Below are 13,450 nucleotides of genomic sequence, written 5' to 3'. Positions count from 1 at the left end.
GACCGTAAACCCCATCCCCGTCCCGCTGTGCCACTGGGGGGTTGGTAGAGAATCCGGGAGTGAAGTTGTGCCCGGGAAGAAGGGAGGGGTGGAGGGAAGGTGTTCTGAGATTTGGTTTTATTTCTCATTACCCTACTCCGGTTGATTTGTAATAAATCAAGTTAATTTTTCCCCAAACTGAGTCTGTTTTGCCCGTGACGGTAATTGGTGAGTGATCTCTCCTATCCTTATCTCGACCCACAAGCTCTTTGTTATATTTTCTCTCCCCTGTCCAGTTGAGAAGGAGGGGGAGTGATAGAACAGCTCTGGTGGGCACCTGGCATCTAGCCAGGGTTAACCCATCACATCAGGTCTAGTAAGAGCATCACGGTTTTTTCTCTTCAGATGCTAAAAAGCTCCCATTCTGCTTTTCAGGAATTTAAAGTCTACTGTATCAGACTACTAATCCATATTTTCCTACCTTCTTGCATAATCCTTTTTACAAGATGCAAGAGGTTTGGGAGTACTTAGATATCTGCACTTTCAAAATGTCCTTGTGATGTAATGAAGCACAGTGTTTTAACTTTGTAGATAACAGACTACAACAGAGCCTTCAGGCACTGAATTCCAAATAGAAAATGAGCTTCTAATGGTATGAAGTCTAGTTGGAGGCCAGTAACTAGCATCGTACCTCAGGGGTCAATACTGGGTCCAGTCCTGCTCAACATCTTCATTAGTGATCTGGATGATAGGGCAAAGTGCTCCCTCAGCAAGTTTGCTGATGACACAAAACTGGGAGGAATGGCTGATGCACCAGAGGGTCATGCTGCCATCCAGAGGGACCTCAAGAGGCTGGAGAAATGGGCTGACGGGAACCTCATGCAGTTCAGCACAGGGAAGTGCAAAGCCCTGCACCTGGGCCGCAATAACCCCACGCACCAGTACATGCTGGGTGCTTTACAGGCCAGACCCTGGGCATCCTAGTGAACACCAAGATGAACACGGGCCAGCAGTGTGTCCTTGCAGCAAAGAAGGCAAATGGTGTCCTGGGCTGCGTTAGGAGGAGTGTTGCCAGCAGGTGGAGGGAGGTGATCCTTCCCCTCTGCTCAGCACTGGTGGGACCACACCTGAAGTACTGTGTCCAGTTCAGGGCCATCCATACATAGACATACTGGAGAGAGTCCAGCAAAGGCCCTCTAACGATCAGGGCACTGGAGCATCTCATATGAGGAAAGGCTGAGGGTGCTAGGAACACCCAGCCTAGAGATGAGAAGGTTCAGGGGCGATCTCATCAATGCATACAAATACCTGAAAGGAGGGCGATAAAAGACACCACCAGGCTCTCTTCAATGGTGCCCAGTGACAGGACAAGAGGCAACAGGCACAAACTGAAACACAGGAGGTTTCGTCTGAACATTGGGAAACACTTTTTCCGCTGTGAGGGTGACTGAGCACTGGCACAGGCTGCCCAAGGAGGTTGTGGAATCTCTGTCCTTGGAGATATTCAAAAGCAGCCTGGACATGGTCTTGGGAAACGTGCTCTAGGAGACCCTGCTTGAGCAGGGGGGCTGATGACCTCCAGACTTTCCTTCCAACTTCAACCATTCTGTGATTTTGTGAAATGGTGTTTTCAGATTAATTGGGACTAAACCATTATACTGTTTAGCTAAATATTCTCATGCTCCTCATCAACAATTTTTAGTGATTAGGGTAATTTAATTTGCTATGAATATGAGCATATATTTATACAATATAATGACCAAGAGAATTAGAAGAGATTCACAGGTTTATCAAAACCTGACACACAATTCTTGATAAATCATTACCTCACCTGTTGCTCATAACCTGCTGTATTTTCAATTTCAGTTCTTGCTTCTCCTAAATGTATCAGTAATAGTACAGTAACCTCTTCTCATTACTAGTTGTCGTGGTTTAACTCCAGCCAGCAACTAAGCACCACACAGCCGCTCACTCACTCCCCCCCCCCACCCAGTGGGATGGGGGAGAAAAATCAGGAAAAGAAGTAAAACTCATGGGTTGAGATAAGAACAGTTTAATAGAACAGAAAAGAAGAAACTACTAATGATAATTATAACACTAATAAAATGACAACAGCAATAATGAAAGGATTGGAATGTACAAATGATGCACAGTGCAATTGCTCACCACCCGCCGATCGACACCCAGCTAGTCCCTGAGTGGCGATGCCCCGCCCCCACCCCCCAGTTCCTATACTAGATGTGATGTCACACGGTATGGAATACACTGTTGGCCAGTTTGGGTCAGGTGCCCTGGCTGTGTCCTGTGCCAACTTCTTGTGCCCCTCCAGCTTTCTCGCTGGCTGGGCATGAGAAGCTGAAAAAGCCTTGACTTTAGTCTAAACACTACTGAGCAACAACTGAAAACATCAGTGTTATCAACATTCTTTGCATACTGAACTCAAAACATAGGACTGTGCCAGCTACTAGGAAGACAATTAACTCTATCCCAGCTGAAACCAGGACACTAGTTTTTACCATAAGCATGCTCCATTAGCAAAGAAATCCATAAGAATTAAAGTATATATCTGGCTCACAGGAAAAACAATTTGGATTAACATGACAAGAACATCACTGAATGACTATTTTAGTATTACACTGGCAATATGACTATCAGAGCACGCTTGCTCCCCTTGAAATACAAAACAGTCAATACGCTGATGCAGGTCCAGCTCAGATCCACAAACCCAAAACCTTTCGTCTCAAGAAAAATCAAATCACAAAAATCATGCTTAGTGCAGCTTAAACAGTAACTGATTTTAAAAAAGAATAATGAGACACATATTATGAAAATCCTTGACAGTTAATCAAAGCTGACAATAAAGTGTCTAGTTGATTACAGCAGTATTGCTTTTAGGTCTGTCCTTAGTTTACCACAGAGGAAACCGGGTATCTGTAGATGAGCCATATGACTTGGAACAGTAAAACTAGAAGCATTTTACTAGTATGAATTCATAAACTGAATTTGTAGGTTAAAGTAATATTCCTAAAATTGAAACAGTCCTCAAATAGTTGATTCTGTGAATCAGAAGCAGGTATTCAAATACTCAGAAGACAGACAAGGAAATCGGAAACCTGTTTGTAGTCAGCAAACAGAAAACATAGGAAGGTTTCCCAGAAATACAGAAAGCTTCATCAGCTGTATTCTATTTTCTCTTTCGTCAGGAAAGGAAAAAAAAAACTGTACTAATACTGGGGACCCTTCATGATATTCATAATATCAATTTTGGTTTTTGTATTTTTTGAAATTACAAACGTATTTTCTCAAAATATCTGTATGCATAGCTACGCATTTGTCTTAAATTTCTAACTGTTTTGCATTGGTATAAATGCTACTAAATCCAGATTTTTTTGTTATCACAATGCTATAATAAAAACACTGGAGCTAAGGTTATTGCTGTTGTTGTATATTTACTAAATTTCACAAGCTAGAATTCACTTTACTTTTTATAAAATAAATGGCACAAATTGCCCTATCACCTATGCTGTTAATAAGAAAATTACAAAATTTAGGTTCCAGCTTTGTAAAGAACTGTCCAGCTTTTACTTCAGAATGGTTACCACAGTAAATATTTAGGGTATTCCTCTACAGGCTCTTGCACTCCCTTCAAAGAATTACCTCCTAAAAATGTCAAAAAGCAACACCCCAATATTAACTCTTATCAATCTTTATCCTTTTGTTTCACACCATCATATCAAGAACTAAATTTCTTATGCATCTTCTTTCTAACAGAACAACAGCTACTGGGAATTTCTCTTACCTGGTTTCAACAGATAATGGCACTAATTCATATAGTATCACCATCAGGAAGTATAAGAAGAGAAATTTGAAGTGAGCAGTCTGAAATAAATAAGGTATTTCTAATACAATTTCAAAACATAGTGTTTAACAGCTCACCATTTCTCAAGAAAACAACTGTCTTCATTTTTGCTTCCTACTCCAACTCCAATTGAAACAGTAGGAGGCAAAAATGAAAATAATTATTTTCTATGAAATATAGGACTTCAATTAATTTCAAGATCACCAGAATACACTCTATCTGTTCACAGCTTTGTCCCCACAAGAAGTAGTGTTTTCTAATTTCTCTCTTTTTCTATTTAAAAAATGATAGCATCCAGTCTTGAGTAACTGTTTTAAAAAAAAAAAAAAAAAAAAGTACCTGTGGCTGAAATGGTGGAGCAGTAGGCCCCTGCATGCCTTGTGACTGTTCATCCATTCTATCACGTAAAAGCGTCCCTTATGTCCTGAAAAGGGAAATACAGTCATTACACTGTAATTCAATCTGTATTTATGATCAATGAACATCAGCAAAAGAACTGAAGAATTAATCTTCTCATTCACATGCTTAAGTTTACAAACATTTAACTATTCCAGCCCTGCACTGTTTTGGGAAGGAATTTTTCTTACGTTTAGCTGTTCTATAAAACGAAATACATCATTATACACATCTGAACTTATTATTAGAAGATGTGCATTAAACTACTTGAGCCAGACTAATCATTTTGTCTGATAAAAGCTGCATCACCCCATTGTTCTTTAGAGGCACCAACCACTTGTTTAACTACACAGATGTCTGCTGGCCAGTACCTCAAACCTATGGGCAGCATGGGAAATAGCAGATCAGCAGGAAAGTTATAACTGCTGCATGCATACTGTTTATGTTGCATTAAGTTATCTGTAGATTTTAGGGAGTATGCAAGAGTAGTTCCATCTAAAGAGAAAAAAGCTAAACATGTACACTCATTGCATTCTGACAAGCCAGCTAAGAGGGCTTTGAGATACCGTATTAGGAGCACAGCCTCTATTCCCAACTATGAACCTCTTATATCCCATCAAAAAGATGGGAGGAAAGATGCCTGCCAAGTTCCCTAGATAGAGACACAAGGCTTTGACCAATAAAAAGGGTTGCAAAATGTGCGGAATCACTATTAGGAAGAACAGGAGAGACAAAAATGCAAATGCTCACAAGGCTTTTTTCTCAGCTAAGCAAATCCTTTCTTAGGCTACACGACATTTTGTTGAGCAGTAGCAGGTGCAGCACCCAGTTTTACTGGTGCCTGTGAGGGCCATCTCTGCTCAGATGAAGACAACAGGAAGTTCACCAGCAGCTTCGAATGCAAACAACGAAATAAGCTTTTATACAAATGAGAGGCAAGGCCTGAAAAACTTTTTCATCACACAAACACAAAGTATTTCTGCCTATTACCTGGTCAAACCGGCTAAGGCCTTCAGAGGAACAAGAGTCATGTGCCTGACTGGAAAACTATTCTTCCTTTTCAATTATTTATTTATTTTCTTATTTCCTCTTCCAAACCCTAAAAGTTCTAGAAATGGCTTGACATAAAACACTTTCCTGATACCTCTTAATCTTTAACATCAGGAAATTTCCTGTGATAAATTTATTCTGATAAATCTATATACTTCAAATACTGCAATCGTCCTTCTGCACACAGCGCTACTTATGTTTCACAAACCTCCTTTTAGAATAAGGAAAAATTTCGCAAATAGCATTTAAGTTCAGCATGAAAGCCTACAATCTACTATCTCTGTAAAAACACACACAAAATAAATCTCCCCAATAATTTCTTTAGAGAATATTAAAAAGCTTAGAAATAACTCCCAACAGAAAGCAGCAAACCTTAGAAACGTTTTTCAAAGCCCGCTGCAAAACATTTAAGAAACTCTAACAAATAGCTCGTGTTCATTCTTACAGCATCATTGTGATTCATTGTCAATAGATAAAATAATCACAAAGCAGTTTTGCAAAGTTTCTCAATATACTGCCCTACCATATTAAACAGTGGATTGGATACACAAAACAAGTCATTAGTGATCTTTCACTCCCCCATTTAAAGCAGTTACCCCATGCCATTCCAGTACCATTAGCTATTTGTAACACCAAACCACAGCCATCCTCCAGAGCGACTAAGGGCCCCCACAGCTTTGCCTTCCTATCCTTAGTACTCCCATATAAAGCATACAGTTTGAGACTTTCTGTTGTTTTGCCTGAGTATTAGGTGTAATTAATCCAAAGATAAAAAGAGATCTGAAAAAAGCAATTTCAGGCAGGTCAAGAGAAAAAAAAAAAAATCAATTATCAAACTGAGGTGTGAGGCAGAGAAGAGGAGGTAAGAATTGCAAAGCTTTGTAAGACTGTCAGAATGAGCATCACGAGAAAGGGGGAAACAGCAGATACATGCTGCACGCCGCTGGCTAAGCAATTTTTTTAGCCAGCCCTAGGACATCAATTTTGACACTTCCTGCAAGTTCTATAACATCTCCCATACAACCTCCCCACCAAGGCAAGAAATCATAACACAACACTGAAAATTAAACTGTTGTCACAAAACTGCATCTAAATTCCCCAGTTAGATTCACAGGGTTTTATGCAGCTGCAAGTTCTAGGGGAGGAATGCGTGGCAATCTTAAGGAATCTTCTGCTAATTTCTTGCTGTAGAGATCTGTCACTGCCAAGATGCCATGAATTCTTTTCTGAAGTGCTATTTTGAAGAGTCCTTATAAGAATTTTAATCTTTTTGATAGCATCAATATTTCTACTGAAAATTTTGCAGTGTGTTTTACTAATATGTTTACATATTGAAGACTGTTGACCATGTAATGCACCAATAGATAATTCTTATGGGTCACAAACACTTGTTTCAAAATCCCTGGGGAAAGAAGTAAATACAAAATTCTTTATCCTCTATTGCAGACATTTATCCAAGGTTAATGAAATCTAAGCTGAAATGTTTAGATGATGTATGTTGACTCAGGAACTATACAATCCATTCATCTTGTCTGAATGGTCAGAGGCACTGACTGGAAGTGTTTGGGAATTGGGGGGGGGGGGCAGGGCATTTGTTTTTTAATTTGGGGAAAAAGTAGAAAGAGAAGTCATTATCATTACCACTGCCAGTGATTCTGTGGCTTGGTTTTATAATAAAAGCAAGTAAACTAAAGAGGTAACAAATGTTCTACCATAGGAAGCATGGAAGATTTATTAACTTGTGGATTTGGTGTCGCTTTTGCAGAGGAAAGGCAGAGATCAGTATTTTCTGTCCATATATGGAAGCTCTTTTATTTTTTTTAACTTGTTTTTGTCTTTGAAGACTGCATGATAGATTCACATTTTAGAGTAATTTGGCATTTTGATCATACAAAATGCCAAGGATGCAAAATGAATCTTTTGTACTGTTTGTCAACATAAGCAAGTATTAGATTTTGCTGCTTGAAGACTGTTTTCACAGTGAGGCATGCCTCTCACCTTGATAATACACTCCCAGAGGTCAAAACACAGCGGTATAATATTTATCATCTTTAAATTTAAGATTGAGACAATAATTATTACTGTTCCAAAGATGGTTTTCAAGTTCTAATTTATGGTGAAAAGACACTAAAAATACTGCCAAAGAGTCATCGCTTGTTTAAAATTGAAAAGCGAATAGAAAACACATCTAAATGTGACATGTCTATCACCTCTTTAAACAAGTAATACAATGACCTTCTGCAAATCCATCACCATGATATACTTTGGTTCATGGAAAACAGACAACAGATGAAGTGAGAGGCGAGCCAACTATACCACCACCACTCAAAACTTCCAAAGTGCCAAACATAACTAATGTTTTTAAACGCTGTCACGCTGATCATGTAGGAGGAAAGGACTCCTTGCCTTCACCATACCACTCGCAAAGATAGGAACAATGAAAGACTCTCTGAATCATCTATGTTGCAAAGATGACTTTCATCATTTTGAAGATGAAATCATTTGGATTCAGACCAGCCTGTATACGATAGCAATCACAGGAACACAAGCACATACACTAAATCTTATACTCCAGTTACAGTTGCTAATACTTTGCAGGTATGAGAAGACTTTTGGTTACCTACTAGTATTTCAATCTTTGTCTTTTTCAGTTGATCATAACAGAAGGTGGCACCTACACTCCAAGGATGCCAGGATGAAGTACCTGGGGATACAGACACCGCCACTAATTTTTCTTTTGAAATTGAAATTGCATAGCAACTCCTCTAATTGACACTATTTACTCGACGCACAGAGTCCACAAGACAGCAAAAGGAAGTCAAATCCTCACCAGTAAGTTAGACTATCACACTGCAACTGCCTGAATTGGGAATAACACCTTTTCCTTCCTTCATATACAGGCCTCACTGTCCTTACTCACTTCCTTAGTGGCCACCTGTGAAAGCTCTGGGATATCTGCCCAAGCATCTGAAGATCATGCAAAGGTACGAAGTAGCCCAAAATGCAAGGGTGCATTCCTACACCCCAACAGAAGCTCAGGTCCCACAATCAGCACTCAGCTTTCCAGGTGGTTTCCACCAGCCTGCTAGAGAAGTGGGACTACCCATAACTGTTAGTGAAATCAGAGCAGAGGACCTACTCTGGAACAGGACGCAGAGTTCAACACTGACATTTCACTGCAATATATTTTAAAATACCATTTTTGAAAGATTCATAGGTCAAAGTCCATAAACCATTCAAATTGAAACACATTTCACGGTATTCAGGCAATAATGTTATTGCTTTAACAGATGGCAGTTCTACAACAAAAAAAATACAATGCTTTCCTGTAGAAAACATCATTAATAGTCTCAATGATACATAGTTTCCATTAGCTACATGCTATACGCTTGTTTATTAATTTTGGAACTTAAGTGGGGACATTTAATAATCAATGTCAAAGAAGAAACAGCTATATTTAAAAAAAAAGTATATACTTAAAAGAATATTCAGAGTGTTACAGTTCTGCTGAGAACCTGAAAATCTTGCTCTTTTTTTCTGCAGAATATAGATGTAACTACTGCACATAACTATTAACACAGAGAAAGATGAAGATACACCATTCACAATGTACTACTGATCAGGCGCACAGTCGCTTTAGTTGCTGTTCACGAACGATTTAATGTACTATGTTTACTTCTGGATTACACCATCAATTAAGGCAGGTATTTTTAGTTTTTAGTACAACCATAATTTTAGTTAGGTTAGAGCCGAAGCCCTCCAGAAACAACTACATACTCCTTACTTTTTGGTGTCAAGTTAGATTCTTCAGTATCTAACATGGATTTAAAATGACAAATTTTAGATCCCTAAACTTTTCAGCTATCTTTACTAACGAAGTTCAAAGATAAGGATCATCCTCAGCTGAGAAAAAAAAACACATATATTAATACTAGTTTCCATATAAGCATACAGGCTAAAGGAATGTTCCCATTTGCTTATATCACATGTTGACTCTCAGCTACCCAAAAGCACAATTTAAACCCAGGTAGAACATTCAAATAGTCACCCTGGTTGAAACTAAAAAAAAACTGTGCTCTGGAAACAAGGGTTTAGATTTCTAAATGCCTTACTGAATATCCAAAACACAACTACCCAACCCACCACACCGGTGTTAATCCCAGCATGCCAGTAATGCCAGGGAGCCCAAGCATGCCGGTCCAATTCCAGCTCTGCTCTCTCACCTGGAGAGCCATGCTGACATAACCACAACTCTCAGCTCCTAGATCAGAACTACATACCTTTTGGGAGGAGATAAACTTTAGACTCAGCAATAACAGTTTGGCCCTTAAGCTTGATGCGAGCAGGTTAAGAAACAGCCATCCTACTGGTTTATAAAACATACCGCCTTAAGAGTCATTCTTTACCTCTTTAAGGCAAAAGGTTGGCCACTTGGAGGGATCTGGCTTGCTGGTCAAACCTGGCCCACACTTTGTCAGGTCACCAACACTGATCAACACTTCAGTGCCCACTCAATGCTGGCATCCAGGGTGCAGGTTGCATTTTACAAATTTTCAAAGTGATTTTAAAAGCAGGGGCTCAGGACATACACGGGGAAGCAACAGAATGTCAGTAGCTGTAAACCGAGCATCCCAACTTTATCATTCACGTTACATTAAATGACAGCACGGCTATGAGTTTTCCAAACAAATAGGAACCCAGAAGTCATATCCAATAAAGCAAACCAACTTGGAATATGAATCTATCGTTAATTCTTTAACATTAAAATGTAATTTTTTTCCTGGTGCTCTGTATAAAACATTGAACAGGAAAAAAAATGTAAGTTTTGATGTTATAATAGAAACATTTTACTTGCAAAGTGAAAGTCACTTCAGTTTCATAGATAATATTTTTAGTGCATTGCTAAAGACCAGGAAATACTTAGAAAACAACAGCCCACATATGGTACCCCAAAAGCAGCTCTCAGAACGCTGAGATGTCCAAAGCCTTTACATACTTCCTCTATCTGAATACCTCCAAAAAGCACAAGAAAACCAAGATCCCCAGCAGTTTACCTGAAAGTCTGCTCTCTTCAAATTGGTTTTGTTGCGGTTTCCCCCACAAATCAGAATGCAACTGGAAAGATGAAACTCAAGTGGGTTGTAGTTTAAGTGCTAAAATACTTTTCAAGAAGTTATTCATCCACCTTTATACCACTGGCATTCTAAACTCAATATTTAATATGGGTATATTTAACATGAGTGGCAGTAGATTCTAACTGGAAAAAACAAATTTCCAAATAATAGCAATGGCAGCACAGGACATACATAGTGTCTTTTCAGTAAATTATTCCTGACTAACACAGATCATTAAAATGAAATCTGGTTAAATACATCCACATTACTATGCCATCCGTTCATAAAGTTACACACTCGGCTTAAAAGACAGCTTTAGAAATTACAAAATAACGCTGAAACACTTTAAATATTTAAAAATAATAGCTAATCAATGCCTTTCCATTAACCATCATGATCTGTGACTGGTCATGCTCCTGCCCAGCCCACATTGTCTATTTCTCAAAAATACTAAACTTTTTATCCATCTGCTGTTAATCAGAAATTACAAGAACTATACAATGCACAACATAATGTTGTCAATGAAATATTACCATGAGTTATTTAATTTAGAGTACTGTAAAGTTGCTGATTATTTAAACTACTTATTCAATGAACAAATATTTGATATATGCCAAATAATTGCCACACCAGTTTATTTTTCTCACTCTGTGAATAGGTAAGGTAGATGTACACATTAGTAAAGCAAAATGCATTTAAGCTGACACTCACTTGAACTCTGCCAAGACAATCAAGACCTTAATTGGCAAGGTATAAAGCAATCTCAAGACTGGAAGACCAAGTTAATCACTAGCACAGTAAAATATGTCATTTATTCCAATTAGTATACATATATACACACACACATTATATATATATGCATAATAATATATAAATATGCACACACATATATATATGTGTCTCTGCGTATTTATAGATTATGCATATATACCTATGTGTGCGTACACACAGAATATTTACTATTAGCTGACAGTGGTAAAAATGAAGTATTTGCTTCACATTGTCAAAAAAAGAGTCTTCTGAAATGTGAAAAATACATACTCATTTGTATAATTTTCTGCAGAAGCATCCACTTCAGAGAAAAGTTGTATTTGCAACTTTTAAAGCACTGAAAGTGATTGAATATAGATGCATATACAGAAGTAGGATTAGCCTTAATTTCAGAAACAGCTTCTAAAAGCCTTTGATTTTTTAATACGCTGCCAAATCAATACTCCCCACAGGATGGCAGGACATTCCTCCCCTCTGTAGGGACAGCCTTGAATGTGGACAACACAAATTCTCATCTCTTGTTAATATACGAGTAGCTATCATCTGTCTATATGGAAATAACTAATACTGAATTTTTCAACAAGCTTATGTCCAAATTCCCTACTCATGGGCGGTCCAGTCAAAGACAACAAAACACACACAGATAGTTAAGCTGGGTTAAGAGTTGGTTTTAGCAAGAGCAGAATTAACCATACACAAATAAAATCTACTTACAGAAAAGTAAGGGAATACACTAAGAGTTCGTATGCAATTTGCTCATCCATTCGACCTGACTTATCGGGCATATTTTCATTCCAACCCTGCAAACACATGCCAGTCACTGTCATTCCCCAACTACTAAGAGTTTGCTCTCTGTCAGCGCTGACTAGACGATGAAAGTCCAAGCTCTCCTGCTTCACAAGTCCGCTTCCCTTCCTCTTCATTCATTTGCACAATTTAAGAAGTTAGATTTTGTTTACTTCTCCCTCTCCATTTCAATTATGTCGTCACTCAAGCAGATTGCTTATCTTGCGAGGTGCTCCCAAAGGGTTGTACATGCACTGATTTGCCCCTTTTTGAACTGTTTGTTATTTCATACAAACTGAAGAAGAAACAGGAACTGAAACTGCTCGTGCAGCAGGCTTCTACATTTTCATTTAACTTCTATTCACCTGGAAAGAAATTTGATAACCCATTTCTTCATACTAAATACCCAGCTATAAAGGACACAGGTGGATCATGATCATGTCACAGTGAAAAGTTTTGCAGGGAATGAAGTATCATATCTAACCACAATACTGTCAAGTAAGCAAGTCCTCAGCACACATCACCCTCCGTTGTGCTACTGCCTCTGTAAGGATGCAGTTCTAAGACAGCATGAACTGATTATGTGACACTGCTGCTTCCCCTGCCTTCAGCCATGCCTTCCAGACCCTCTTCCTTCCAGTGGGGTTCCAGTGGCTACCCAGACTCCTGGTAAGGTAACGAAACTAGATGAAAACGAACCTTGACAAAAAGTCACTTTTTTCCAGTTCAGTTCCCTGAATTGTTCCATTGCAGAGACATGGACAGAACTGTGATGGCAAAAGACAGGGGGGAAGACATAGCTGAGGGTGGAGCAGCCCCAACTTAGAGCTGTTAAATCTATTCTCAAATTACATTTCTAACATGAAATTATACAAGCCAACCTAACTGCTCAGTGACACCACAGGTCTGTCTTTCTCTCCCTTTCTCTGCCACATGATCTTGCATAGCCATCTTCAACTCTTTGGACCTTTTCCTGAGGTGATTTAATTCCCTACTGCAGCTGGGTTTATGTTCTGCAACCAGTGAGCTGAATCAATGCATACAGGAGTCTGTTGAGTGCCAGAGAATAAGTAGGGGAAGTTCAAAGATGGGAGATGTAGGAAGGGGATTGTAGAAGAAACAGAACATCTCCCTTCTGGCAACAGCACGCTAGTACATTAGCTCACACTTCATTTTACTTTATCCTTAGGTACGGATCCTAACAAGTACTTAAACTCAAAATAGCCATGACAGGAAGGCAAGAGCCAGCATAGAGAGAAGGCAATTTATTCAACACCAAGCCAAGAGTTTTGTCAAGAAAATACTGTACAGGAAAGTAGAAATAGGAAACAAAATAAATGGAAGGAGAATAAACCAGGGTAACAAGTCAAATTGGAAAAAAAATAAAGCAAATATTTTCAGAGAGAGGAAGGTACGACATCATTTGGAAACCCTTAAAACCCCAAAACCTTGCAACTCCAGTATGCAGAGAGGAAGGAGACCCTTCCCTAACGAA

At 38.8% G+C, this 13,450-nt stretch overlaps 1 protein-coding gene across 4 annotated transcripts in view; it reads right to left on the bottom strand.

The window, feature by feature from the left end:
• Positions 1-13,450, bottom strand: part of NEK7 (NIMA related kinase 7) — a 79,718-nt gene that overhangs the window by 60,916 nt on the left and 5,352 nt on the right. For 2 of the 4 annotated variants that reach the window (XM_052800390.1, XM_052800391.1), the window contains exon 2: positions 4,178-4,262. The exons of 1 other annotated variant lie outside the window; for it this stretch is intronic. In XM_052800390.1, coding sequence (XP_052656350.1) covers positions 4,178-4,234 — 57 coding nt within the window. In that variant the 5' untranslated portion in view covers positions 4,235-4,262. Of the gene's footprint in view, positions 1-4,177; positions 4,263-9,690; positions 9,888-13,450 lie in introns of those variants that run through there. One more of the 4 variants, XM_052800388.1, reaches the window with a different exon arrangement.

Source organism: Harpia harpyja, chromosome 11 (genome assembly GCF_026419915.1).
Source record: "Harpia harpyja isolate bHarHar1 chromosome 11, bHarHar1 primary haplotype, whole genome shotgun sequence".
In the NCBI taxonomy this organism is placed as follows: Eukaryota; Metazoa; Chordata; class Aves; order Accipitriformes; family Accipitridae; genus Harpia; species Harpia harpyja.
This window is presented reverse-complemented; position numbering and strand designations above follow the sequence as displayed.